Source organism: Seriola lalandi, unplaced genomic scaffold, assembly GCF_002814215.2.
Source record: "Seriola lalandi dorsalis isolate HSWRI2012SDOR001 ecotype SW California unplaced genomic scaffold, Sedor1 jcf7180002054408, whole genome shotgun sequence".
NCBI lineage: Eukaryota > Metazoa > Chordata > Actinopteri > Carangiformes > Carangidae > Seriola > Seriola lalandi.
This window is the reverse complement of record NW_019524961.1, coordinates 263,589-290,648: the sequence shown is the minus strand read 5'-3', so window position 1 is coordinate 290,648 and position 27,060 is coordinate 263,589. Positions and strand designations below refer to the sequence as shown.

The 27,060-nt window shown below is 41.8% G+C and overlaps 1 protein-coding gene across 6 annotated transcripts in view; it reads left to right on the top strand.

The window, feature by feature from the left end:
- Nucleotides 1–27,060, top strand: part of rbms3 (RNA binding motif, single stranded interacting protein) — a 273,401-nt gene that overhangs the window by 139,909 nt on the left and 106,432 nt on the right. For all 6 annotated transcript variants that reach the window (XM_087175003.1, XM_023409817.2, XM_087175004.1 and 3 more), the window contains one exon: nt 11,060–11,151. In XM_087175003.1, the coding sequence (XP_087031129.1) occupies nt 11,060–11,151 (92 nt within the window). The remainder of the gene's footprint in view (nt 1–11,059; nt 11,152–27,060) is intronic.

The following is a 27,060-nucleotide window of genomic DNA, read 5'->3' as shown; positions in this document are numbered from 1 at the left end:
CAATATACATTCCAGTAAGTTCCAAGTTGGCTGTTCACCAAGTAGGCGTATGATTGGCCAAGTTTGTCGTAAATAGAAGCAGCCGGGCCATCAGCGCCGCATTCCTTGAGCTCTGACCTTTTGTACCACCCCCACTTCCTGCGCTGTTTTTGCGTTCAGTGTGGTCGTTGCCTGTATATGTGTGTGTATTTTTAATGCTTGTTTGTGTGCGTGTAGTTGAGGTCGTGGTGAGGTGATATCCAGGAGCCACAGAATTACGCCTCAAAATAGACCAAGGTGTCCCGAGACTATTTTTACACAGAGATCCATTGCAGATTTGTGCAATTTATATTATTGTACAATAAAATTGTATTATATTTGTTCATTTCTAAAATGTTGTTCTTCACTGCCTGTCCCCTGGATCCGAACAAAGACAGAGAAATCTGTATTAAATTTCAACAAAGTACAAACAGGCTCTTGGCAATCTCTGTTGCAGATTTTTGTCACCATCATGGCTTTCTTCTCTAGTCACTGACTCAGTCCATTTTACAACACAACCCTGGGCTCCCTGTTGCTTGTCTTGTTTGTTGACAAATGCCTCGGAGGGCACTGGTGGAAGGTGAGGGGGCGTACCTCCAGTCATCTCTTATCCCAGACCTCACACGTGGATGGCAGGGGAACCACAATGAGAGATACGGCCTTCCACTGACCTGACAAGGCCCTGGCCCCTTGAATATCCCCTGACTAATGATCATACCCTTGATTAGTTAAGGAAGGCATAAATCATAACTGCAGTGAAGAGGAAGGCTAGCTGGAGGCGGCCAGACCGTTCCTCATGAATGACTAACAGATGGAAGTCAAAAAAGAAAAAAATGGGCTGCCTAGATGTTCAGAGGAATGGGACACTTTGTCTTTGTCCAGAATTTAATGTTTGTCTTTACCTGGAGATTTTGCCCATGTTCAGAGGGCGCTTGATTTTCATTGATCCGGCTTTATTCAAATATTTAGCCTGTCCCTCTCATCTCGCTGGTGGTGCTTTCAGGCCTAGTACATGACGTGATAAGATTGCTTATTACAAAGACCCAAATGGGGATAAAATGCTAGCACACAAGTTGGCACTCAGCATGAATATTAAAGTTATTAATCTCCAGGTATATCTGGAATGAAGGGAGGGCAGCTGTTTGAAAATATCCCATAGGTGAAGTGAAAGAGAAATGTGACAGAAGGACTGCACCTGCTCTTTGTGTAAAAAATGTGCTTGAAGTGCTTGTGGCATTTTCACATCAACAGGTACCATAATGAGCAGCTATTCAAGGGTGTTTGACATTCTAACCTGAGTGTGTATGAAAGTGTGTGTGTTTCCGCGTATGTGGGTGCACTTGTGTTGCTATCTATACACGTCATAACGTGTGATTATGCTGCTGTGTGTGTCGACTGGCATTTAGCAGTTTGTGTTTGCTTGTACACTCGTTAGTGGTAGTACTTAGCCGTGTAAATGCATGTGTGTGTGTGTGTGTGTGCGTGTATGTGTTCTTTGCAATATCTGTGTGGGGGTTCTATATAGCCTCTCAGTTTTTTTGCCACAGGTCTCATTTTAACAACCTCTTGACAAGTAATTAACACCTTTCAGGTCTCAAACCATTCTCGAGTGCTCTTCACATGTTGCACCAAACACAGGGGGGTTTTGCTGTTAAGCAAGCAAGCTGATGGAGCCACCCAGGAGGCGAGCGGCGATGCCATTTAGGGATCTGAATGACGACCATGTCTGCACACGTTTACGTTTTTCTTTCACGACATGTTCTGCCACTTTAAATCAGTGAATGGCAGCAATGAGTAGATCTTGTTTAACTGTGTGAATACTTTGTTTTCGAATGCCTCCTCAGGTCTGTGAGCGTAATTCTGTATCTCCAGAGAATTTAGAGGCAATGACTGGAAGCTATACTTCATCTGAAACCAGACTCCATTTGTCTTGATACCAGTTTTTAGCAGCACAGTGTAGATTGTAACATAACATATTTTAAATAGTGTCTCGGCTGTCAGGCTGAATTTAGAGCTGAAATGTAGTAGAAGCCATATGGCGCTGTGCTATAGCTAATGAGTGTGAATAGATATGAATTAATTAAGGAACAAAAGAAAGACTGTTGAAAAGGAAGAAAAATGATGAAGAGGAAAATTACCTTGAAAGAAATGCTGAGATATAGAGGAAATGAACCCATATGTTAAGATATTTCAATATTGACCAGTTAAAATGTTAATCTCACATAGTTCTGTGTTTCACATTTCATCCCTCCTTCAGTATTAACAAAATAGCTTCATTATGACAGTTTCTACAGTGTGATTTGGCACCAGTCTTGGTCTTCATAGTTTCTAAAGAATATCAGAGCAGGTGAAAATGTGTTGCTAGCATAAGGGTTGCATGAATGTTAAACAGTTTCCACCCCTAACGTGCATCCAATCTTTTCGCTACTGTATGCATCAGTTCTGTACGTGCATTGTTGCACAGAATTCATCTATAACACTTACACAAATATTGGATGAGGTGCGCCTTTTTTTAACCTCCTGCTCAGTTTGTCTTCAGCACAATGAGCTGCCAGTGGCCCCCTTGGCCCTAAGCCCTGGCACTCTGCCCTCTGCAGATCCCGACTGCAGCTCTCTGACAAGGACACTCCTACACCTGCAAGAGAAGATGACAGGAAATACAATACAGCCAGTAGGCTGGCTGCTTCAGCCCAAGACGAATGCCTCAGCTATAAATCCATGTTGCAGGGTTGATAAGTTAATTGCCTGTACCGCTATCTCCTCGCCAGTGTCTAATATAAAACAGCCCACTGTGAGAGTTATTTTACAACAAATTTGTATTGTCTCCAAGCGCAAGGCAGGCAGGATGGTGACACTGGACAAGTAAATGAGGGATCTTTATTTTGAGGAGTTCCAAGAGCTGCTGTGTGTGTGTGTGTGTGTGTATGTGTGCGTGTGAAAATACAGCAATTTCATGTTCGTATGGTGCAAATTGTTGCTAATTTTACGTCATCTGTCATTTAAGTTTATGTGTGCAGGAACACAATGTGGATTTACAGCTGTTTTGTGTTTGCAGATGTTTATTTTGTAGGTTGTCAGACATAGATGAGGCTCTAGTTCTACTGGGGAAGTGTTGCCTTACGACTTCTCACTTTTCTGTGGTGTTAATGCTCTGATGGCAGTGATGTGGTCAGAAGTGCCTAACCCAAAGCTAACATTGTAATACACACCATAAAAAAGAAAAAAAAAAATTGCAGATGTTTCTCTGTGGGACTGAAAGATAGATTTATGATCCTCCCCTGTTTACTCATGTACCCACACATGCACACACACGCAAACAAAAAAGTTGGAGGTCATACACACCCATTGAACAGACACACAAGCGACACAAGAGATACACATTCACGCACACACCCCACCACATGGTTTAGTGGAGGGTAGCCGCAAAATTTATCATCAGTCAGCTGCTGGTGGTGCAGGATAAATGGAGGAGGACAGAGGAATGCAGTCCCAGTGAGGATGCTCTCTCTGGGTTTGGAGTGTGACCAAGGCGGTCTTGGTTTGGCCGCAGTTAGTCATGGGTCCATCTTGCTATTTAAAACCCCCATGCCTCTCCCTCAGTGTTAGCACAGCTCACCACAACCTCCCAAAACCGTCACCCACCCTCCCTGCTGGGCAGAAGCCTGGTGAAATCCCCAAATGAACCGTAGACATCTATAAATGTACAAGTAATAAAATATTTCAATGGCTTCCTTTCATTCATTCTGTATTTAGGTTTTTTCTTCTAAATTCCTTCTGTTACGACATGTCACATAAACACAACTGTAATGCCTCAGTGAGAGTAGCTGTGTCATTATAACTAACAATGACTCTTGTTATCAAATCATTATTTGTATAGGATTAATCACCGAATCAGTAAATCTAATACATTTTAGAAAATAGAGAAAAAGTGAGTCTTCATAATTTTCCATGGCCTTAGGTGATTGCTTCAGATTGTTTGATTTGTCTAATTAACATTCAAAAACCCACAAATTTACCCATTTTACAGCAATGTAAAAAAGAGAATAACCTCACTAGTTGAATTTACAGAAAAACGTCCACAGTTTTATTAATCAAGTGATTATTTTAGTCATCAAAGAAGAATTTCTAATATTTGCTGGATCAAGTTTCGCTAATGTGAGCAGGTGCTTCTTTTCTCAGTTTTATGTCACTGTAAACTGAATATCTTTGAGTTTTGGACTTCTGATGACACAAAAAATAATCAATAATCATGATATCACCTCAGGCTCTTGACTTTAAATGGGCATTATTCATTCCTTCTGACATTCAAAACAACATAAAAAATAAAAGAAAATGATTAGATTAATCCTTAGTTGCGGCACCAAAAAGTTCATGGATTAATTTTGTCTTGATCAACAAATGTATTAATTGACTGGGCTCAGTGCTTATACTATTGTATATTAAGTATATGCACACTCGCAAATATACAAATACAAAAAAAAGTCACATGCAGGCATTTGTAAACATAGTCTATGTATATCGATATGTATATGCAGTTCAAAGGCAGAGTGGTGTCAAAATGATGCGGATACCACACGATGGAACAAGATGCGGCACTATAAGGCTGCACCATGAATCATAAGAATCATATTACAGGCATTGCTATGCATATTTGTCCATGGAGTGGTCCATCTATCTCCTCCATTAACCATAATTACTTTTATACATGCAAAGTAGGAATTATTAACATACGTGTAACCACAATGATTAATCACCCATGTGCAACGGCAGCCTCAGAACTCCTCTTGATGACTCACAAGGACATAAACAATTACACTGTTTGCCCTGTACACCATTGTAATGCTCCGTGACTTGTCACTGATTCATTATTCATACTTAGGGCATTATTATTCCATTGTACGTGGTGCAAAATGGGATCATTAGCGCTGAATATGAGAATGTGAAAAATGAAAATATTGGGGAAAATGGTGGTGGATATCGTGGGTAGGAAACCCCAAACAATCCCGACTATTAGCAGATAAAGAATGGTAATTTCCCCAGAAGTAATTAGGATTAGCATAATTTGATGGTGAATGCATGAATGATGCATGGATGATTGATATGTCGATACACGCACTGTAATGAGTCCCTTATCTCCGCTTTTCACTGAAGACTTTTGTGTGGAGCGTAGCCCAAGGGGGCATCTACTGTAGTACTAGACCTCCGCAGGGGGAATATGTTAGGGAGCACCCTGCCTCATACACACAAGTGCAGTCACTGGGGCTACAGTAGAGTGGAAGTGGTGGTAGCATACTATAGCATCATCCTGTAGTAACTGATTGAAGATGGTCCTTTTATCTTGACAGGCTCTCTGTTAGAGCCAGACCAGGAAATATGATATGGCAGCTCATGTTCTCTCAGAGAGACAGACAGACAGTCTGTGTGTCTGTGCATATAGTGTGCGTGCGTGTGAGTGCATGCGCGTGTCAAACATCCAGTGTGTTTGTGTGAATGTGTGTGCTTCAGCAACTCTGTGTGTGTGTGTGTGTGTGAGTGCATATTAGTGTGCAGCTGCACAGCATTATCAGCAGCCACGCATGTAGCCAGTCACTTTGAGCTGCTTTTAAGTGACAGCTATCGATTGGATGTTTGTGTTGTTGCAGAGGCTTCAAAGCAGCACCTTGCCCTCTGCATCCCACTTGAGATAGTAACTGTAGAGTACCCATATTGAATACAGTAGCAGTACAGCATGTACTTGGCTTCAGAAACTCATTCTTCAAGCAACATCTGTGAGCATCTGTGTGTAGGTGTGTGTGTCGTTTAAGTGTGTGGAGTGCGGTGTCTTAAATTGAGTGTAACGTTGTTCCTTGACTCTTTGACCCTGCTGCTTCTTCGCAACTTAATCGACTTCTTCTTCTGCTCAGCGACTGAACGAGGATCAGTGTAGCATACAGTAAATGCATCTGCAAATGTTTACACCCGTCCATACATTAGCAAGTATACAAACCTAGTTTAAAAGGGCTAGTTCACCAGAATTATAAAACAACTTTTTCTCACACTGTCTATACAGTAGGATTTCTGCTTCAACCACAATGGAGGTACATTTAAAAACAATGTCCCAATAACTCTGGATAAACCATTGAACATACTGAGGATATTTATACCAGTCATTGTGATGGAACTCAAAGTCAAATCACAATTAAAATATCAATACATATAGACAGTGGTCAAAAATTTTAATCAAAGAAAAGGAGAAATTGAAGTTTCTTTTATTTATCTTAGGTAACAGTGCTCCTTTCATTGGTATGAGAAGCAAGAGGAGTGAATTTTTGGTACTTACTGACACTGTCTCTGCTGATAATTTGATAAAAACATCAAAATCTGTGTTAGCAGGCACTAAAAAAAGTTCATCACCTCAATTTACAAAGTCACAAAGACAGTTAACCAGCTGGTGGGCAACATTATTACCTATTTCTTAGTCCCATAAGTGATCCGAGCACTCCCTGTAGTTAATCTGTGACACTGTACGTTACTCTGAATTAAGACTGAAATCACAGAAGGCTGAAGTTAGAGGACAACCTGTTTTCTGTGAATTTTCACCGTCTGGTTACCATCACTATAGCTAAACCCATGAGAGCCAGACAGCTGACACTAGTTTTATCCCCGTCGTTTCTACAGTATAACACAGGACAAACACAGCCCTGAGTATGCGGCAGCTGTCGATGACTCAACAGGGGTTGAACAAATGAAAAGGAACATCTAGTGGAGATCAATGCCAATGTCAGTGAGCTAGCCTAACTAGTGTCCGATTTCCAAGTGGAATACAAACTTCACAGCACAATGGCTCCTGCCAATTTTCAATGTTGAAGGGGACAGGCGTCTTTAGTTGTAGTATGGTACATAACAAACACTGTGTGGATTTGTTAAAAAAAGGGGGGAAACTGCCTCAGTCAGTTGTACACTTCTAGCAGCGCCACGGTCATGCGATGTCAGTCAGCCGCTGCCAAGAGGCATGAGGCTCGAACACTGTTTCCACACGTCCCAAATCCCTTATACCCCTTATAGTTTACATCTACATACAAAGAGAAAGAAAAAAGTGTAGTTATGTTTTAAACCCAATTCTCAATCTTTATACTTACCTTGATTATAAAATAATAAATAATTCTTATTAATCTAAGTATAATGTATAAACTTATACTTTACTCTTTGAACGGTGAGGATGAGCCTGAATGACCCACTTAACTTCATTATTCTAATGCTACAAATTGTTTCTCACAAGTATTGAAGCAGAAGAGCTCACACACACACACACAAACACAGATACAAATACGCCGACTTTTCCATGACCTCCACAACTCTTTTGCCTTGACTTGAGATGTCTCCATGTCTCTCAATTATTATTCACTTTTCGAACAAAACAAGCCTTTAACAGTTTTACCCCGTGGCTACTGATCAAACATTCCACAATACAGAATCATTATGCATATATCAGCTGCAACAACCGCACAGGAGAAGAGAAAACCGGATCTGCAAGTGGAGGCAGCTCGGCTGAGTGTCGATTCAGCTGACCCCAAATAACCCCCTTCCTTTTGTACACACCATTTCTCTCACTGTCTTTCTCTGCACCCTCCCCTCATCTACTTCCTCCATTCAGAGCCGCCTGAATATAGGTCAGCATTCTCTAAAATCCTCACCCTGCTGAAAGTTTGATAAGTACGCTCCAGGTGGTAGTGGGTGAATATTAAATTTGTAATTGGGAGTCCCAAGTATCCACCATTGGAATATTCTGATTATTAAAGAGGATCAGCCATCACTCAATGTGTGCTTTTAATATGGACCCTCCCTCCTTCATTGTGTTTAAATGGTCAGTTCCTCCAAATGACATAAAGCACATCTAGTGGTGTCTAGCCATGCGGATAGTTTCGGCTTTACTCACCCAAATTTGTATATATTTCTTCATTTCTCTGTCTTCATCCCAGGGCAGTGGACGTGAATGAAATGTTGTTTGTGGTACCGTGAAAACATAACTTTTAAAAGACATCATGTGTTTCCAAAAACAATATTCCCCCTTCCCTGGATATTCCATTGTGAACAGTTTTCACTGAAATTTATTTTAACCAGAAGAACACAGACATGTGACAAATTAAAGGGAAACCCCTGCATATAAAATGAGTGGAAAAACATCACGATGCCTGCAGATGGCTCCATATAAGACACGAGGTGTCACTGAACAGTTTAACGAGTATAAATATGATGTGAATCACATGCCATATCCTTCACAGTGACCACATCTCAGCCCCACTGAAAACGAGACTGTCCTCCCAAGAAGAAGAGACAACATCAGTCATTTTCAGCGAGTGGCCCAAACTGACATATGTTTGCGTTCATGTGACAAAGCCCTCTAGTATGTGTAGGAATGATGCCAGGAGAAGAGGAAGAACTATTATAAAGTGACAAAGTCTGTGTAGGAGGGAGGTCAGAGTGGATGGATGGGTCAACACAACATTAGCCTTTAACACAGGGGAGTACTGTTCATTTCCTGTTTCAAACCTTAAGTCAACGTTAGTGTCTTTTATTCATCAATGGAATCATCCCCGAGCCTTAACCACGTGTTTGCTATATTCAGCATGATGACGAAGGTCCTCTAAACTTACTGCAGGACATTTTTTTAATCCAAACCATGATTTTCCCCTCAACATAATTTAATTTTTGTGACTAAATCTAACCAAACCTCAACCGCATTCTCAGCCACCATCTGAAAAACAGATTTATTTTTGATTTGTAAACGTTTTGGACGGGGCAGACAAATAATGCAGTCCTGCCAATAGGGTTATCAGATCAGAAATCGCTTTATGTGTCATTCTAAAGACATTACAAAGACATTTTATGTTGGTATTTTGTTATACATCTGTAGTTCCATATATTTCTTCATTGCTGTGAGCACCACAAATAAAATTAAATCACCAACAATGTATTTGGTTGGTGGCAAAAGATGCAGAAAATATGGTCTTTCTCTGTGCAGCAACGTTCAGTTCACAGTCTCAGTTGTGACTAGAGTTAGCCTCAATTTACTAATCTAATCCGTGCTAATACTAATCCAATAATATTAAAACAAGCTCGCTACAGTTTAAAAACAATGTTTTGACAGCAGCCATGTGGGAAATCAAACTTTAGACAGCCAGCTACAATTTCTGACATGCCAGATATTCTCCCGATTCTCCGAGAGCCGGATCCTCATCATCTTCTGATGCCTCTGAACTGAACGTCAAACGACAACCAATCTGATTCTAAAATTCAGAGGTGAGCAAATCTCAGTCCAAATCAGGCTAAATGGGTACGTTGTCATCCCTGCTTGAGTTAAATAAAAGGTGGGAAACCCTGTTCATTGCAGCAATTACAAAAAAAAAAAAAAAAAAAAAAAAAAAGAGAGAGAAATCTTTCATGGTCCAGTTTCTCTGACTGTCGCTGGTATTTGAATCTGCACATTTCACTCTGGCTCTTCATATTTCCACAATTAAAGGCCCACCCCTCCCAGCCCCGCTCTAACAGCTGGCCATTAATCAGTCCTTGCGCTCAATTTCTCTTCCGCCACTGGTTATGATTTTCACATTACTCCACACTCCTTCACCGCCATCCGACAGGAAAATGACCCAAACCCCCACCACCACCACCACCGACACACAGACACACACCTGAAATGTCTAAGAAAGTGAGATGTTTGTTGATTGTATAAAAGCGAACTGCACACAGACAGGGTGAGAAAGTAAGGTGTTTGTGTGTATGTGTGTGCTAGTATGTGTGAGTACGTGATCCTTTCTAACATGATGGGGTAACCACGCCAGCGAATCCCCCTTCCCCACCTCACACCCATTATCCTTTTCTAATTACACTTTCCTTCTGAAACAGTGGATCAGAGGGCACCATTGACTGCTTTTAATCCGCCACCAAATTTTAATTAACACAGACGTGACCCCCGTCTCCGATACATCCCGGAGAACGTCGGGATCACAATAACTCATAAATCACAGCCACAAATTTCATACCCTCCACTTTCCTCCGCTGATGAATTTCCAGATGGGGGCTGGTGGCTGTTAATGTCAGAAAAAATATGAGCGAGAGAGAGAGAGAGAGACAGAGACAGCGTGTTAGAGACAGAGGAGGACAGTAAGAAGATGGACAGAAAATTGTGAGAAATATAAGCATTGTGTTTATGTGTCTGAAAGAGAGATAGAGCTGAAGAAAGAGAGAGAGAGAGGGAGGAATGGCGGTAGCTCTGGTACGCTGTCAACCTTTGAGAGATTTGTTACCGGGGAGAGGATTATGGAGGCTGTGAAATGGGGTTGTGTTAATATGCCGGTTGTTGAGGAACACGATGTGGGCCAGCCAGCTTCACAGTCTTCGAAAATCAAAAGGCTGAACAAGTGAAAACTGGAAATGATGATGTTCTGAAGAATGAGTTTGGATGAGTGTGTACATGTGTATAATATTTCTTTAATCATGGATTTTTAATCACAGACTTTTCAGAAATCACCATTACATGAATTATTCTACTTGTTGAAGTAATGCATATGAGTTGTCATTAAACTACAAATTAGATTTTCTCTTCGACAGAATTGCAGCAGCGATAGTCTTCATTCTTGATTTGTACTCAGTGCTTATGTGTTTTTGTTTTTTTGTTTGCAGGCGTGTGTGTGTGTGTGTCTGTGTGTGTGTCTCTGTGTGTGTGTGTGTGTGTGTGTGTGTGTGTGTGTGTGTGCGCGCGGAGGTGGAGGTGGGCAGGGTGCCGGGGTTTGTTATTACTGAATCGCTCATCCATGCAGCTAATTAAGATGCATAGCATCCCCCTATGAGCGTCAGTGTCACTAATTATCAAACAATGTAGTGCTCACCAGATATGAGAACTGGCAGTCTGTGTAGTCATGTTACCAACCTATTACTGCTACAATTACCAAGTGCCTGTCATTCTCCTTGTTAGTCATCTGCCTTAATTTTTTCTTTTCTAATGCTCATCTTTTTTTTTCTTTCTCTCTCTCTCTCTCTCTCTCTCCTCTCCTCTCTCCAGGCTATGGCTTTGTGGATTTCGACAGCCCAGCTGCAGCACAGAAGGCCGTGTCGTCTCTCAAAGCCACTGGGGTGCAGGCCCAAATGGCCAAGGTAAGGAGTGTTTAAAAACAAGTTAGCATCACCACTTCCTCTTGCATTATCATTAGCGCTTTGTTGCACATTCACTTCCCTCCAGGGATTTACCATTGTACACTTAACACTAGATGCTGATGGATCTGAAAGCTCCCACATACAAACTGTTTTTTTCCATAAACAAATTTTTACAAAAAGTAATTTTCCATGTTGCTTTGCTGTTTAATGACACACTTCTTCACTTAAATATAAGAAGACTCTTGAATGTGGGCTTTTAACTACATTTGTGTATCTTCATATTACAAATTGGGAGGCGACTGTTGTGCATGTAGGTCTGTTTTATCTTCCTCACACTCTCTGACAGGGCAAATCTGTTCTCTCACACAGGCCAGTATTAAAACTTTGCTTGTTCACTTGTGGGCCCCTTGTTTCAAGTGGTTATGTGGACGTTGTTATGTGCAGGCGTGTGTGTGTTTCATCATTCCGTGACAAACTAACTTGGTCACCTGTGTGGGGGCTATCACTGCTTTGACTGAGGTTTGACCAGCCGCTTGCCCTGTGTTATGCAGTAATATTAGCCTGTTGAAGTGGAAGCAGATGGAGGCTGTTTCAGTAGTACAAAGAGGGCCCCAGTGAATTGCACAATGGAGCCAGGTTGACAGACATAGATGCACAAGGAGAGGTATGGCTTAGGGTTAAAAAGCACACTGGCAGGGTATGTACTTATCTACCATTCAACCTTAGACTATTGTATATTATATATATTGTATATTAAGATTGTGATTTAACATCAGTTATTAGATATTTGACTGTCTGTCAGTTCTAGCAGATCACTTGGCTAACGGGCTCATTAGCTATACCCCAAAAGAACTGTGGTTCCAGAACAAGAAATATCTGTGATATTGTTTGGTGCATTTCGACCCTCAGTCGAGGCGACTGTCCTTGTCTCATTTATCTTTTCAAAATGTTTCATTTCCATGCTGACTGTGCACAGAGCCACTATAGACCAAAGCACAGCAGGGCCATCTCTGTGAACATCAATGACAGACGAAGCCCACGTGGCTAAAGCGGGCTATTTCTGTACCGGCCGAAGATTTGCAGGTGTCAGAATATCTAAATAGGTGAACAAAATGTCAGTAGCATTAAAGCAATGAATATGGTGATGACTATGAAGGTACATTATGAGTGCTTTTCTGAGATGAGATGGCCTGCATTTGATCTGATGCCGAAATCCCCCCCTTGAAGCCAAAGCAGCCATGATGAGACGGAGAATGGCCACGGCGCCGGTGAAGATGACAGAATTGATGATAACGATGAATGTGGCAATTATTTTGATCAAATGGGATGAGATCTGACAGGAGGAGATGATATTCTGTGCGGTGCTCAGGTGTGCCATTTCTCAAATGCACCATTTGGCCGTTTCCTCTCCCCCACCAGTGTCCTCCTTCCAATATTTATAAGAGGGCAGGCTCTCAGAATATAGATAAGAAGCAGTGCTCTTTGCCCATCTGATTTTAAGACCACACTTTGCATTGCTCCCCTTTACTCAGTCAATATTTTCATGAGTGAGCTCTTGTGTCCCAAAACAAAAGAGCTGACCTTTTTAACAATGTGTGTGTGTGTGTGTGTGTGTGTGTGTGTGTGTGTGTGTGTGTGTGTGTCTCTGGTGTGTCTGTATGTCCGGTGTGTGTGTGTGTGTGGGCACTTTCACAAAATCATTTACTATTAGCATCCGTGTATAAGAGTTTATTTTTGAATTTCCCTTGTTCTGTTCACACGAATGGAACGGCCAACGTTCTGTGCTGCAGCTCTGTGCTTTTATCACACTTGTGAGAGACATTAAGGAGTAGTTTGCTTTTATAGACTCCCTCTGCATCTCTCTAATGTCTCTTTACCAGGTATCACTACCATCACTCTATCGGCTCCTCCTCCTCTACCTTGTCTCCTCGTCTTTCTCTCTAATCCCCCTCTCTTTTGCTTAATGCCATTTCCTCTTGCCATCTTTTTTTTTTTCTCTGCGCACACAAACACTCACACATTCATAAACACATTTGTATTCTCATCCACCATGTGTTGCCCTGCCAAACATCCAATGAGTGCAATTTATTCCCATCAATAATTAACAGCAGGCTGTCTCTGTGTCTTGCTACCTGCCAAGGTGTCTCTGACACCCTCGGCTCTGTTGCGGCGGAACAGTGTTCCCCTGGCGGAGCCGGATGAAAACCCAGGTGAGCCTTGAGGAAGGTGTAAATCACAAAGACGATTGCTAATGCCACGGACGACTTCCGCAATAAGAGCGTTCAGCCTCATTCTCTCACTCTCCCTGCTCCATTTTGTCACATATATCTCTCCACAACAAAGTAATAAACGAATAGCAAGTCAGAGCCAGAGGCTTTGAGCTCATTAAATAAAACCGTCACAGTAATCAAGTTTTGCCTCTTTTCCTGCCTTGACGCCATTAAAATGCTTTTATTAAGGTGGCTTATTTTAAATACAGCTGCAAAGGAGGCAAGAAGAGCGAAAACAGAGGGAAAAGGGAAGCGTCACTTGATTTCCTCTTCTCTCTCCAATGTAACAGCCTGCTGTCTCTCTTCTCTTACTCCCCTTGGAATTTGAAATACCAAGGCAGCAGAGATGAAACATTGCCTTCCTTTTGTCTTGCCCTCCCCTGGGGATGGTGACAGCGAGAGGGAGGAGAGGAGCCATAATTAAGACACCTAAAGGACACTTCCCCCCTGCGCCTCCCTTCCTGTCACTCACCTCTACACAAGTCACAGATAAGAGCACTTAGCATAGGTGTTGAGCATTTGTGTGTATTTGTGTGTATGTCTGTTTGTCTGTGTGCAAATTTGTGTATGAACTTGACAATGTGTATTTTATTGTGTGTGTGCCTGTGCTTGTGCTTAATATGTGGTTGGTTATTTCTGAACGTACACATAATAATCTTAATCATTTGTACACACACACAAAACCATATACATATTTGTTGTTGTATATTTGCACATACCGTACAGTGCATGAGAGTTTACTAGAAACTAAAACCATAGAGTGAGCAGCAGTTCTGCAGACAGTAAGGCCTTGTTGATGAGAAAGGTCAGGTGGGAATGGCCTGACTGGCTGGAGCTGAGAGAAATGCTAAGGTAACTCAGATAATCACTCTTTACATCTGTAGTGAGAAAGAAAAACATCTGAGAATGTACAACACCTCGAATCTTGAGATATATGAGCTACAACAGCAGAAGACCACGTCAGTCTCCTCTTCTGTCGACCGAGAACAGAAATCTGAGGCTGCAGTGGACACAGGCTCACCAGCACTGGACATTTGAAGACTGGAAAAATGTAGAATGGTCTGATGAATCTGGATTTCTGCTGAGGCGCGCAGATGGTAGAATTTGGTCGGAATTTGGCATCAACAACATGTATCCATGGACCCAACATGCCTTGTGTCAGCAGTCCAGGCTGCTGATGGTGGTATAATGGTGTGGGAAATGTTTTCTTGGCACACTTTTGGTTCCTTAATACCAGTCAATCATGGTTTGGATTCTACAGCCTATCTGAGTATGGTTGCCAGTCATATACATCCCTTTATGGCCACAATTTACCATCTTCTAATGGCTACTTTCAGCATGAGAATGCACCATAACACAAAGGAAAAGTGGTCTCAAAACTGGTTTCATGAACAAGATAATGAGTTCAGTGAACTTCAGTGGCCTCCCCAGTCACCAGATGTGAATCCAATAGAACATCTGGGGGGCGGGATGTGGTAGAACAGGAGATTGGCAGCATGAATGTGCAGCTGACAGATCTGCAGAAGTTATGTGATGCAATCATGTCAACATGGAGCAGAATCTCAAAGGAATGTGTCCAACATCTTGTTGAATCCATGCCATGAAGAACTGAGGCTGTTTTGAGAACAAAGGGATTAGTATTAATATGGTGTTCCTAATAAAGTGTTCCCATGTCTGTGTGTTTAGTATTAAGCTAGAGCCCGGAGGCAATGGAAGCAGGGGGAAATCCAAATCTGTCAACAAACTTAACTTAAGATAACAAATTAACATGTTGTATTTCATTTGTTTAATCTGGACAAAGATAGAGATGTAAAAAAAAAAGAAAAATGCAAACTGTGATTTTACATGGAGTTATGTTCTGTAACTATTTTTTGGCAAACAGCACAGTGACTCCCTGCAGTTTAATCACCGTGAGACTGCAAGCCAACCAGGAGGTCACTGCACCCAGCAACTGGTTGCCAAGAAAAAGTTAGACATAAATCACCACGGAAATACAACGTTTTTTTTTTTTTTTTTATTTGTCTGTGAATGGATCGGATAATTGAGATAAAACTGATAAAAACAAGTTTTAGAGCTGCCGGTGGGCTGTTTATAAACTTTGGACAGAGCCAGGCTAGGTGTTTCTACCTACTTTCCGGTCTTGCTATGCTTAGCTAAGAAAAGTAGTAGCTCCAGTGGTATTGATCTTCTCAGCTAGCCCTCAGCAAGACTCTTGCCTTTACTATGGTGGTCCAATAGCATTCATTTTATTTTACATTTCATTCAGTTTTACAGAATTTTAAAGATGACAAAATGTACTAAAGTACCTAATGCACATTTTACATAGTTAACAACATGTACAGATGTGCTGTCACTCAAATGGAACAGACAAGCTTTGTGACTCGTCAGAGCATTTATTACGATTTTGCCCCACCCCTTATGTGTGTGTGTGTGTGTGTGTGTGTGTGTGTGTGCGTGTGTGCGTGTGTGCGTGCGTGCGTGCGTGCATAGAATAATGTTACGGCGCGTATTTGCCTCCTAACACCGTGGACTCTATTCTCTTTGTCACTTTGTTGAGGTTGCTTTCTGAACTGAGAAAACTGACACGTTGAGCCGACAGAATGATAACAGGTAAACGCCACGTCTAGCTTCGCAAATGCAAACCTGTCAACCAGCCGCTCGCCTCACTCTCCACAGGCTGCCATTTTCCCCTTGAGCCAATCAGACTGAATTATGGGAAGGGCGCCCTCGATTGTGGTGTCTGTGTCGGAGAGGTAATTCCGCCTGACAGCTGCTTGCTTTCAGACAACAGCCAGTCTTTATGGAAATCATCCCTCCCTATTCTCCCTGCAGTCGGCTTCTGCTGATAACGGTCCGGATGAAAACAAAGCTGTCCTTTTCTTCTTTCTGTTTTTTTTTTTTTGTACTCTCTTCTCTTCTCATTGTGGACAGGCTAGAATTAGCAAAACAACTCTGACATCCTATGGAGTCTGACAATATCCACCCTCCTTTGAAGTTATACATACTTAGGACCAATATAAACTCAGAGCTGACACTTTCTTTCTTTGAATCCCACCACAAATTCTGTGATACTCATACTACTGCTTCCACTCATAAAGATGCGTGTGAATGTGTGTCATTTGAATTTGTTTTATCCTTCAAATAGTCTGGTAAAACTCTTTTCTAGTTTCTATTTTTGATTCCTGATGTGTCTATATGGTTTTCTTCCATTATGATGTTATTTTTTATGTAGAAAAAGGATACATTTTTAAAATTAACAAACAAAACAACAAAATTAATAAATTTTACGCCACAGTTACTTGAAAACGATTTGATTTTGGAGGGCTTTTGCAGATGCCCTGGTTTAAGCCGTGGTGACGGAGCTTGTGGTGCAGTGTGCCTCCATTACTACCCTTGTTCCAATAGCCAATATTTATAAGGTTCACAGAAGCTACAGGCAGACAGGAAGGCGCTGCTCGCCCTTCACTTCACATTACAGTGGGGAAATTATGCTAAAAGCATCATTAAAGTGCCTCCATGAAGTGAATCCCAAATGTTTATAACACAGTGCTCGCACCGGCACATCAACCAGTAGTCACCAGCAGATGCTTCAGATGGTTTAACGGTGTGAAACGAACCAGCGTGTTCAGTCCTCTTGCTCACTTTCTCTCTCATTTATTCTCACTCCTCTTTGCACTCACTCTGTCTCTTCTGCCGTCTTCTCCTTTCTCTTCTCCTGTGGAAGATTTCCTGTCAATATCACATTTATATTCATGTGAAAAGCACGGATTCCACTCTGGGTGGTCCACAGTCAGTCAGCAGTCTTCTTATTATCCTTTTAAGGTGACTCCTCTGACGTTTTAGCTCCGTTGACCTCCAGGATCCCACAGTTCAGCTCAACACAGGGTGACCTCCGGGAAATAATCAAAGGGTTGGCTGACAGTGCTGTTAAAGTTGCCTGCTGACAACAGCTAGCCTAGCGAAGCCTGCCTTCCCCTAAGCATGGGTTAACTCTGAGGAGAATGTAGGGGGAAAATATTGTATTGTGAATACAGCAGGATAATTGGACAGACTTTGGGATACAGGTGCTATCGACAGGGTTCCTTATGATTATAGTCACTCACAGCAGCTTGTTTCCTTCCATATTTTTTTGCCTACCAAGCTGCACATTTGAATGCAGGGTGTAAAGATCCAAAGGATGCTAGTAAGCATATTGTGTATATACTTCACTTTTTTGTTGTCATCTATAGTTTTGTCCTTTAGCAAGCACCTGTGGCTTTGTAGCCTCCTCTCCACCAAGGTGACTTTCAGGTACTCTGTAGCAGAAAGCTAATTGCTGTATGTCTCTTTCCTTTTTGCTTTGTTTCCCCATACCGTATGCATGTGGGTTTGTCTTGAATTTAAAAGAATTAACCTTGCTAACGTTTTGTTTTTTATATTCTTTTTAATAAATCAGCACTTAGGTTTGCCAGTTTAAAGAAGTTTATATATTTTTTTCCATTATAATGTGTTTCCGTTCAGATATGCAACCTTTGCATCGACATGAATGAAGGAAAATGTTGGTACACATAAAATAAAGCATAAAGGATACAATCACTTGCCAACATGTAATTTCTTTGCAATGTAGTTGACTGTGGTGTGGCTCGGCACACCTTCCCCTCCCTGCTCCTCCAGCAGAAGTGATAGTTTTGAAGGGCAAAGCCAATGAGAGTGAGACGGACCATCTGACGAGCACTGGCTCCCAAGCACCTCCGTTGGCTTCCACTGTCTCTGCCGTCTAATTACGCTTCAATCATCCACAGGAGCGCTGCGTGCGGTAAATTATTTCGCCGAGCAGCACGGAGACGTGCCGAGCTGTGAGCGTGAGACAGAGTGAGAAACAGAGGCACTGAGACTAAGTATAAATCAGTGAAAGCTGGAGTGAAGAGATGAAGCAAAGAAGTTAGGAAAGAGTGCGAGAAAAATGGGGTGAAAGGGGGACACAAAAAGCGAGAGACATCGCGGGAAGATAGAGCACTGGAAGGCGAGAGTGAGCGGCCTGCCAGCCATAATGTCGCCTCAGACAGCCTGTGCAGCAGGAGACAGGCCAGCGCTAATGACCAAAGTTACAAACTTATCACTTATCAGGCAGAGGGAGTTGGAGAGAGAGAGAGAGATAGATGGAGAGACAGGGGGGAGGAAAGGCATAACTGGCAATAGACAGCATCAGCATAACTAATCCTGCCAGACTGCTGCTGTGTGAAACTTAGCACAGATACAGAGGAATCATTTTGACATCATTGCAATTTCTTTTTAACAATTACAGTCTGTCATTAGATTCTTTTGGCGTGTGTTTTTATTGGTCTCCACTCGCAGCGAAATAGGGATCTAATTAAAGTACAGTTTGGAGTGGTTGTATTTATGTATGTGTGAATAGCGTCTATTCTGGTCCCAAATTGCTCCAAAATGGCCTTGTGTCTAAACTGTACGGCTTGAAAAAGAATAGTGAAGGCCTGCATTCTGGGTGTTTTCAATGCTGCCATGCTTGCTTTGATGCAAACATAAATATGGCTTTTTCAGGCTTGGTAATGGCCACAGTGTGCAGTTATTAGAATCTCTTTGATGTGGCAACTGTGCCAACCTGCTCGCCGTCTCTGTGAATTGATCTGGCTCAATTAGCAGGCCCGCAGAGACAACGTTCAAAGGACCGGGCTTCCACACTCAGCATTGACACACATAGACCAGGTGAAACGCTTTGCATTCATTTACTCAGCTGGCCCTGAGAAGACAACCTGCGAAAAGCTGAGAACCCTTCCACCTTATCGAAAGCTATCACCAAGAATGTTTGGTTTGATCTTTAACCAGCACAGGTTCATTTCCTGCCAGGGTTTTATCTTGATTTAACTAAGCAGCTATATTCCAAACATCTCACCTTTACCTGTCTTTATATGCTTCCGAATGCATATCCACGTCCTTTCTGTGTTAAACTACGTGTGCATTGTACACAATGAGCCCTCTCTTGCAGCCATCCTCTCTCCCTGATTCAGCTGACCCATTTCAATTTGTCTTCATCAGTCATACCAATTAACTTGGGGATTAGATTCCTCAATGCCAGCCACCCCCAGTCCTTCCTATGTCCCACCATCTCTCCATCTATCCCTCCATCCACCCCTATACCTACCTCTGCTATGCAGTGCTGTTACCCTTAACCTTAAATACCATACTGCGCTTCTCAGCATTCAGCTAAGGTACCACACTGTTGATCTACGTAAAGGGAAAGCACTGAGCATTTTTCTTTCATTGAATTTTAGGTGTCAGAAATACTACTGCAAGGCTACTTACTGCTATCCTCTAGTCTTGAGAACTGTAATTTTAACTTGAGTGGTGCTCACGTAACCTATTTTTTGTCAGTTTCTTTCAGCTGCTTATATGCGGTCTCAGAAATGTAAAAAAAATAAAACAGCCTTTTCCTCCTTAATACTTTAGAATGTAAAAACCTGTTGCTTTTCCGACTGACTGGAAAGCACCAGGAGAAGTTTTAAAAGAAGGGACTCCAAAGGATGAATGACAATGGCATACCTACTCACACACACATATACAGCTTATCTAAAAGAAAGATTCGATTTTGAGCAAAGACACGTGCGGTATCGAAGAACATGCGTTCCAGTCTGTATTTGCATTGGCCGCAATCGAGTGAATACTTGAGTTATTCCGACAGCGATACTAGTATCAGAAATGGCTCTGATACTGCCTAAAATACTGGATCAGGCGTCAGTGATTAGATGAGTCTACGCACTGATCCGATTAATTATTTATTAATAAACTTTATATTTTCGCTCCCAGATAAAAACAACCATTTTCCTGGAAATCAATTCTTCTTCGCTGCTCTAAAAAAGTAGCCAGCACAATTGGCAATTTGGCAATATGTTACACTGGAAAGTCCCACAAGTGAAAAGGAAATGTGTACAGTATGCATTGCCTCCATTTCCAGGGGTGGCACTAGTGTTAGGACAACTACTGTAGGAATTGTTATTTATTCCTACTTTTTTTTTTTTTATGGCTGACAATCAAATTAGATGATAAAAGAAAGATTCTGTGGCATATGTCATGTGTTCATTTTTTCACAAAGGGTTTAACCTGAGCCCTGCCATGCAACAATGATGGCAATAATATCACATCTATACAGAGTTAGTAGTATATGCGCGTTTTTTTTTTTAATTATTATTATTTATTAATTTTTTATGTAATGTATTGGATCAGTACTTGGTATCGTCCGATACCCAAGGTCAAGTATTGGAATCAGTATTGGGAAGACAAAAACGGTATCGGAGCATCTCATAGCAGTGCCTCTGCTAGTCCTCATAGTGAATGAAGGGCATGAATGCAGCACTAATGAATATCCTCTTCCTGCAAGAGGATTTAGTAAATTCCCACAGAAGTGACTGTCAGTAAGACTTTATGTTTTTATTTGTTCATTCATTAATGTATTCACTCAGCTGATATGAAGATAAGTAGCAGATACTATGGTCTACCTTGTAGTAGCACACTTTAGAAAATGGGCTGTATTAATAACAGTGGCTGCTTTCTGGTTTCTAAATGCTTTGAAAAGGCCTGTGAGGACGGGGCAAACTGAAAAGCGACAGTGACAACACTAAAGTGCACAAATTATAGAAGATATTATATTATAAGTCTATATATATATATATATATATATATATATATATATAGACTTATAATATATAATATATATATATAGTACTAGAACTGAAGCTTTCTCATAGTTAGATACGAGATATAGAGATATAGATCCTCTCCTTATTACATTGTTATATGCTTCTAAATAAGAAGTAAAGGCTTTATATGAAAACTACACACTTGTCAACCTTGTATACCACTTTTTGATCATGTCAATTTCCCACTGTTTATACACATGAGTTGGCTATATTAAAACATAGGACGTTAAATTCATATTTAATTCAACCAGAAAAAGTCGTTTGATTAATGTCACCCTTCCACTGCAGCGTCATAAGCACATATGGCAACTTTAAGCTACTGTTGCATTCTTGTGTGAGTTCACATTCCCGTCGCACTGAGAGTCACTCTGCATAGATCATATTTAATCATAGCTGCGAGTGCTGCAGCACAGTCAGATTCGAGCCTGTATCAGCGCTTACACTTAAACAGTTTTGCCAGACATAGCTGGGCTTCTATTGCAGATAGAAGATAACACAGTGTACTTTTGTTTGTATTTCAAACAGTGTATTAGCGAAAGAAATAAAAAGGACATTAATTACTTTCATTCCCTCATATAGTATAAATGTTTCCTTGCAGTGATCAGTGCAGGTTCTAGTTAGTGTTACGTACAGTTGCCCTTTGATTCACTGAACTAGCTCTTTTCACATCAAATGATTCCTATCAGACGTGCCTGTTCCTTTTTCATTAGCCAGCTGTCCTCACACCATCAAACACAACTTTCCTTATTACGACTTCCTCTATCTTTCCCTTTATCCCCCATCCTCCTCTCTCCATCGCACCATTTCTCCCTCACTACTTCCCTCCCTCTTTAACAAATTCTACAGGACTGCCATGTTAAATTACACTGACTGTTTCCATTTCTAGTGTCTTCAATCATATGTGAGAGGTCTGTAGGAAAAGGGAGCAGCAAGTCCAGGCAGAGCAGAGATGGAGGGAGATCAGGGCCGGGGCTCTGTCTTGCTGAAGGGTTGATGAACCAGCTCTCTGACACCAGTCCCAGTCCCATTCTGCTTAATGAGGAGGAGGAAAGCCAGAGTAACGGGTCCCTTTTCATCTCACTGACACTACTCCCATGAGTCTTTGTGTGTGAGTGTGTGGACACAGCCGTGGAAGAGGGAGATAAAGACAGGAAGAGATGGAAATAGAGACAGTAAAGGTTCTCATCGGCGTATCACGTTTTCGATCGTGTGAAATGTTCATTTTGGCAGGATGTGTGTCTTTATTGCATGTCAAAGAGATAATGAGAAAAAAAAAATGCTGCCCTGACCTTCCCGCTCTACTGAGGTCTTGCCTCAGATGTCTAAGAAGTCAAGGTCAGCGTAATTTATCTAAGCTCCGAGGGCACCTGCCCTTAAGCCCCGTGGGCGCACACATACCGTATGTACATACACACTGCGACTGTTGCTGTGTGGAGAAGAGGCAATGGATGTGGAGAGGAAAGAAAAAGAGTTAAGCTTAGGGAGGGGCGGCTCGGAGGATCTTTTACCTGCGCGGTTCTTTTTCTCCAGGGTCTGGATGGAGTAAGAGATGGTCAGCAGTTCAGAGGGAGAAACTAAGAGGAGACAGGTAGATGTATGGCACGTGGGTGTAGAGGCCCCTCTGAGGTGATTTCACATCATTGCCTGTCCTCCAAAGTCTTTTATATCAAAAGCAAAACATCAGCACATTCCTAAAACCCACTCATGGTTTCAAGTGTATTTCTAACAGGCAAAAAAAAAACCTCTCCCTGATAACTTTGCAATGTCTCTAGCCCCCTTTTTTTAATGTTATAATAATTGTTTTCTTACATAAGTCGCCACTGTTGTATTGCACGGCACAGTTTCAGCGTGCGTGTTTTAACAATCAAGCCGTTTATTTGAGAATGTCGCCTTCACAAAGAGTCTGTCATGCAAATGTTGCTTTTTCTTGCACATTTATTTATATCAACTCTTATCTTGAAGTCACTAAATTCTCTGCTGCCCCTTTTTTCTTTTTTTTTTTGTCTCTGCACAGTGTCAATATTTTGTCTGCACGCCTTGTGATGTCTGTTGTGTGACGGCATGCTGGCTCGTTCTGTTGTCTCTCTCACTCTCTCGCTCTCTCTCTCTTATCTCCATTTGTCTTTCTTATGTCTCTCAATGTTTCTCATCCACTCCAACCTTAAAAGCTGTTTTTCTGTCTCCTTCACTTACTGTATGTTTGATGTTCGGCCCAAGTGCCGGCTTGTTGTTGCTTTTGCTTGTGATATCACGGCATTGTTTTGAGCGTTATCTTAGTATTCTTCATGCCGTCTTTGTGTTGCAGCTATGTTGTGTGAGGGTTATCGAGCTGCCATCTTTGGTTTTATCTTTGCATTATCTTTTGGGTTATCTCAGCGCTGTTGTCCCCGTGTTATCGTATGCCACGATCAAGGTGGTGACCTCTCTCTCTTGACAGCATCTTAAAAAAACGCCCCCTGGATGTCTTAGCAGTTCCTTTCAGGTTTTTCTTACTGCCATGAATGATTACTGTGATTTTGAATGTTTTACTTTTTTATTTTCACATATTTTTTGAATGCTGAATGTCAAAATATTTGATTTTCTCAGTTCTTTACTTGCATGCTTTTTTTTTTTTTTTTTCCTCTGTCTTTGCTCCGTCGCTTTCTCTTGGATGTGTACGTTTTCATATGCGTCAAACATGCTCAGCTCACGGGAATGTCTTTGTTTCTGCCAGCGACTGCGATTTGTCTGTTGCCATCATTTGCGTATGCCTGTGTTTACATGGCTGCAAGTCTGTGTTGTTACATTTGATTCAGAGCATGGCATGATTCATAGCAGATGACTGCCTTCTTCCAGAGGAGTGTGACAGCCGAAGAAAGTTAAAACTGAGAATGGTAGACAAGAGGGAAAAAGGGAGAAAAAACCGGGGATGTGATCACTATCAAACCATCCGCTCAGTAGAGGGAGCATCCATCCGCATCCTTCTCTCTGCTGGTTATGTGACATAGATACAAAATGTCTCCCAGGCTAATTTGCAGAGCAGTACACTCTTCACAGATTCATTTTGAAGTTAGCAGTCAAACAGAATCAGCTCTTTGCCTTCATGCAGTGAAATAAGACTGGAGACACCTTAAATATGTACTCCAGGCTCTTTGCACATCAGTTGATCTGCTTAATGCCTCTTTTCTTTTCCTTTTGCTCCTCATGTGTTGTATCATTTTGACAGGGAAGTTTACATCTTCCTGTGGTGTTTCACACAGTTCCTCTTCACCGGATATCTAAACAGAATACCCTTCGGCCTCCTCAGCCTCTGTTAGTCCTCATGAGAACAAATCACAGATCTGTATGCCATATGTTTCCATAGCGATGCTACAGTCCACACTATACCAACCGCTGAACCACAGCACATAGTCAGTATTCCCTTATTAACAGGGTACGTACACCTCATAACTGTCAGAGAAAGGAAGAGGCAGCCTTGACAAGCTAGCTGGTGGGGAGGCGCTGCCATCTTGAATAATGATCAGTCTCTCCGAGGGCCCTCTGTGAGATTAAGTTATAACATATAGGGATGCTTTTGTTCACTATATCACATCACTCCATATTTGGACTGACTGCTCCTTCATCTGAGCCAACTGTGTTCGGAAACAACCCAAAGTCAAGAGGAAGTATGGTTTTAGTTTTTCATAGCACAGGATATGTCCTTTCTTAGAACCTCCTTTTTTTGCAAATGGTTTTTCCAGGAAAACATCAATTTCTGTCATTAGGGATGGGCAATGTAATATTTTTTGGGAAAAGTAATTCACAGTAATTCTTCTGGAAAAGTAATTTAATGTGGAGAAAAGGGTTTCAACAGTGTTTTTTTAACATTTGGTTCATTTATCGAAAGACAGGTAATTGCTTTTTAGGAAACACGTTGTTTGTGTTTAACAGTAAAGTAAAAATGTCATACACATACTCATGAACATGTTTTACCGTTAACCGGCATGAAACTGTACATTTTCTCGCATTAACACGCCATGGAGGATATTTTCTCCCTTGTTACTGGCTTTGGCCAGAGATGAGTAAAGTTTCATGCCTCTCCTCTTATAAGGCAGCCCCCTTTCCACGTGCTCCAAAGTATTTTTTCCGGCTCCGACAAACCCAAACAGTCTCTTTTACTTAATTTCTAACCCAGTGTAGCACGTTTTCACTATTTCTGGCAGATCCAGTTGAGGCTGTATGGGGAAACTGACACCTTTGCACTGATTTATCCATATGTTGATACCACTGGTTCTATCTGTATACCACCCACTGTGAGTTGTTACATGAATTCACAGGTCAGTGTGACTGTGAACGCTGAATGAAAATGTAAATTACCTGTTAGCACCTGCAGTGGTGTTAATCCCTGTGTGGTCTCGCTATATATTATACAATCACACATAATTATTGAGTCAATGAGTGAAAAATTGTCTTTTGTCATTATTACAAAATGGCTATTGTTTTATTTCAGGGAGGTTTTTCATACAATAGTTCTTTACAAGTATGTATTCCTCATGTTGACTTTTTATTGTATTTATAACTGGCAAAACCCACTAGCCTTGTTTGGATTGTCCGTCAATATCTGTCTAGTTTTTATATCAGTATAATACCAGATTCATAGTGAGTGTCATTATATAGTAAACGAAAGGTTATTCAGTGTCACGCTGTCACAAGATAATTAATGTTTTTGTTTCGTGGTATAAAAGGTTGCATGTGACTTACAGTGGGATGACTTCTTTTCCCCTTGATGAGTCAGTTTTGCGATCCCCATGGAAACGGTTAAACCCTGCCTCAAAAACTGACAGCCAGACTTGTTGTTGTTGCCTCAAGCAAGAGGGAGACAGGGAGAAGATGACGGGAAAATGAAGGAGGGACAGGGAAGATGGGATCTGAAGAACCAGGGGAAGTAGAGATGTGACTCCAATCAAATTATTGGCCAATCAAGTCATAACGTGAGTAATTCAAGGCTTACATCGACGGCCCTAATCTGATTGCCCGTGCATTAGGGGCTCAAAGGAGGGCTCTTAGCGAGCGAGCTCAGTGGGGGGTCTTGGAAGAAAAGGTGCTTTGATGGGAGACAAGAGAGATTCACTTTTGCTGGAAGAGTCGTGTGTGTTTGTGTGTGTGTGTGTGTGTGTGTGTGTGTGTGTGTGTGTGTGTGTGTGTGTGTGTGTGTGTGTGTGTATTCGTGTTTATGTGTGCAGGACCGAAAGAGGCAGACAATCTGAAGGGGTTGTTGAAATGATGCCTGCCTCTCTACCTTTTGGAGCAATACTGTAAAAGGGAGAAAGCCAGGCTAGGGGTAGTGGGAGGTTTACATCCCCTCTCCGTTGCCATCTGCTTCAGTGCCATTGTCCAATGGCAACATCTCTCATTTGCCCAATTACAGTGGAGGATTATGATGTGTTTGTTTCCTGCCCATGGGCTCCCTGGCCACATCTGACTCATGTTTTTGCTGGAGAAGTATCATCTATCGTCTAATGAGTCCTGCCAGGATAGCCTAGTTAAAGTCATATAGTTATTTTGCCTCTAATAGTGTTTTCCAACACGTGGTATGTATTTAAAATATAATAAGATTGCACATTAATTTAATGCCACATCTGCACGTCCGCAAACCTGAACTGTGCAGGATAGTCTGGAGGGTTTTCCAGGAACCCTTCGCTGTGATCTCTACGGAACCCACAAAACCTGGTGTAACTGTTGGATGAAAGCAACTCGCCAGGAGAGCTTACACCTGGAAAAACATGACGATGGGGCCAGCCATTGAACGGAAGGGGCTCCAACAAAAGGCCAGGCCCTCAGAAAGCTCGGGGTTTCCGGCATCTGACACTGGTGTTGAGTGCTAATCGTGCTCAGTTTCAGCATCCCGGAGCCTCAGAGAGAAAAAGCTTGGCAATGTTTCCGTGCTGATTTGCATGTGGAGGTTCCTGAATTAGTGACCAACCCCCCAC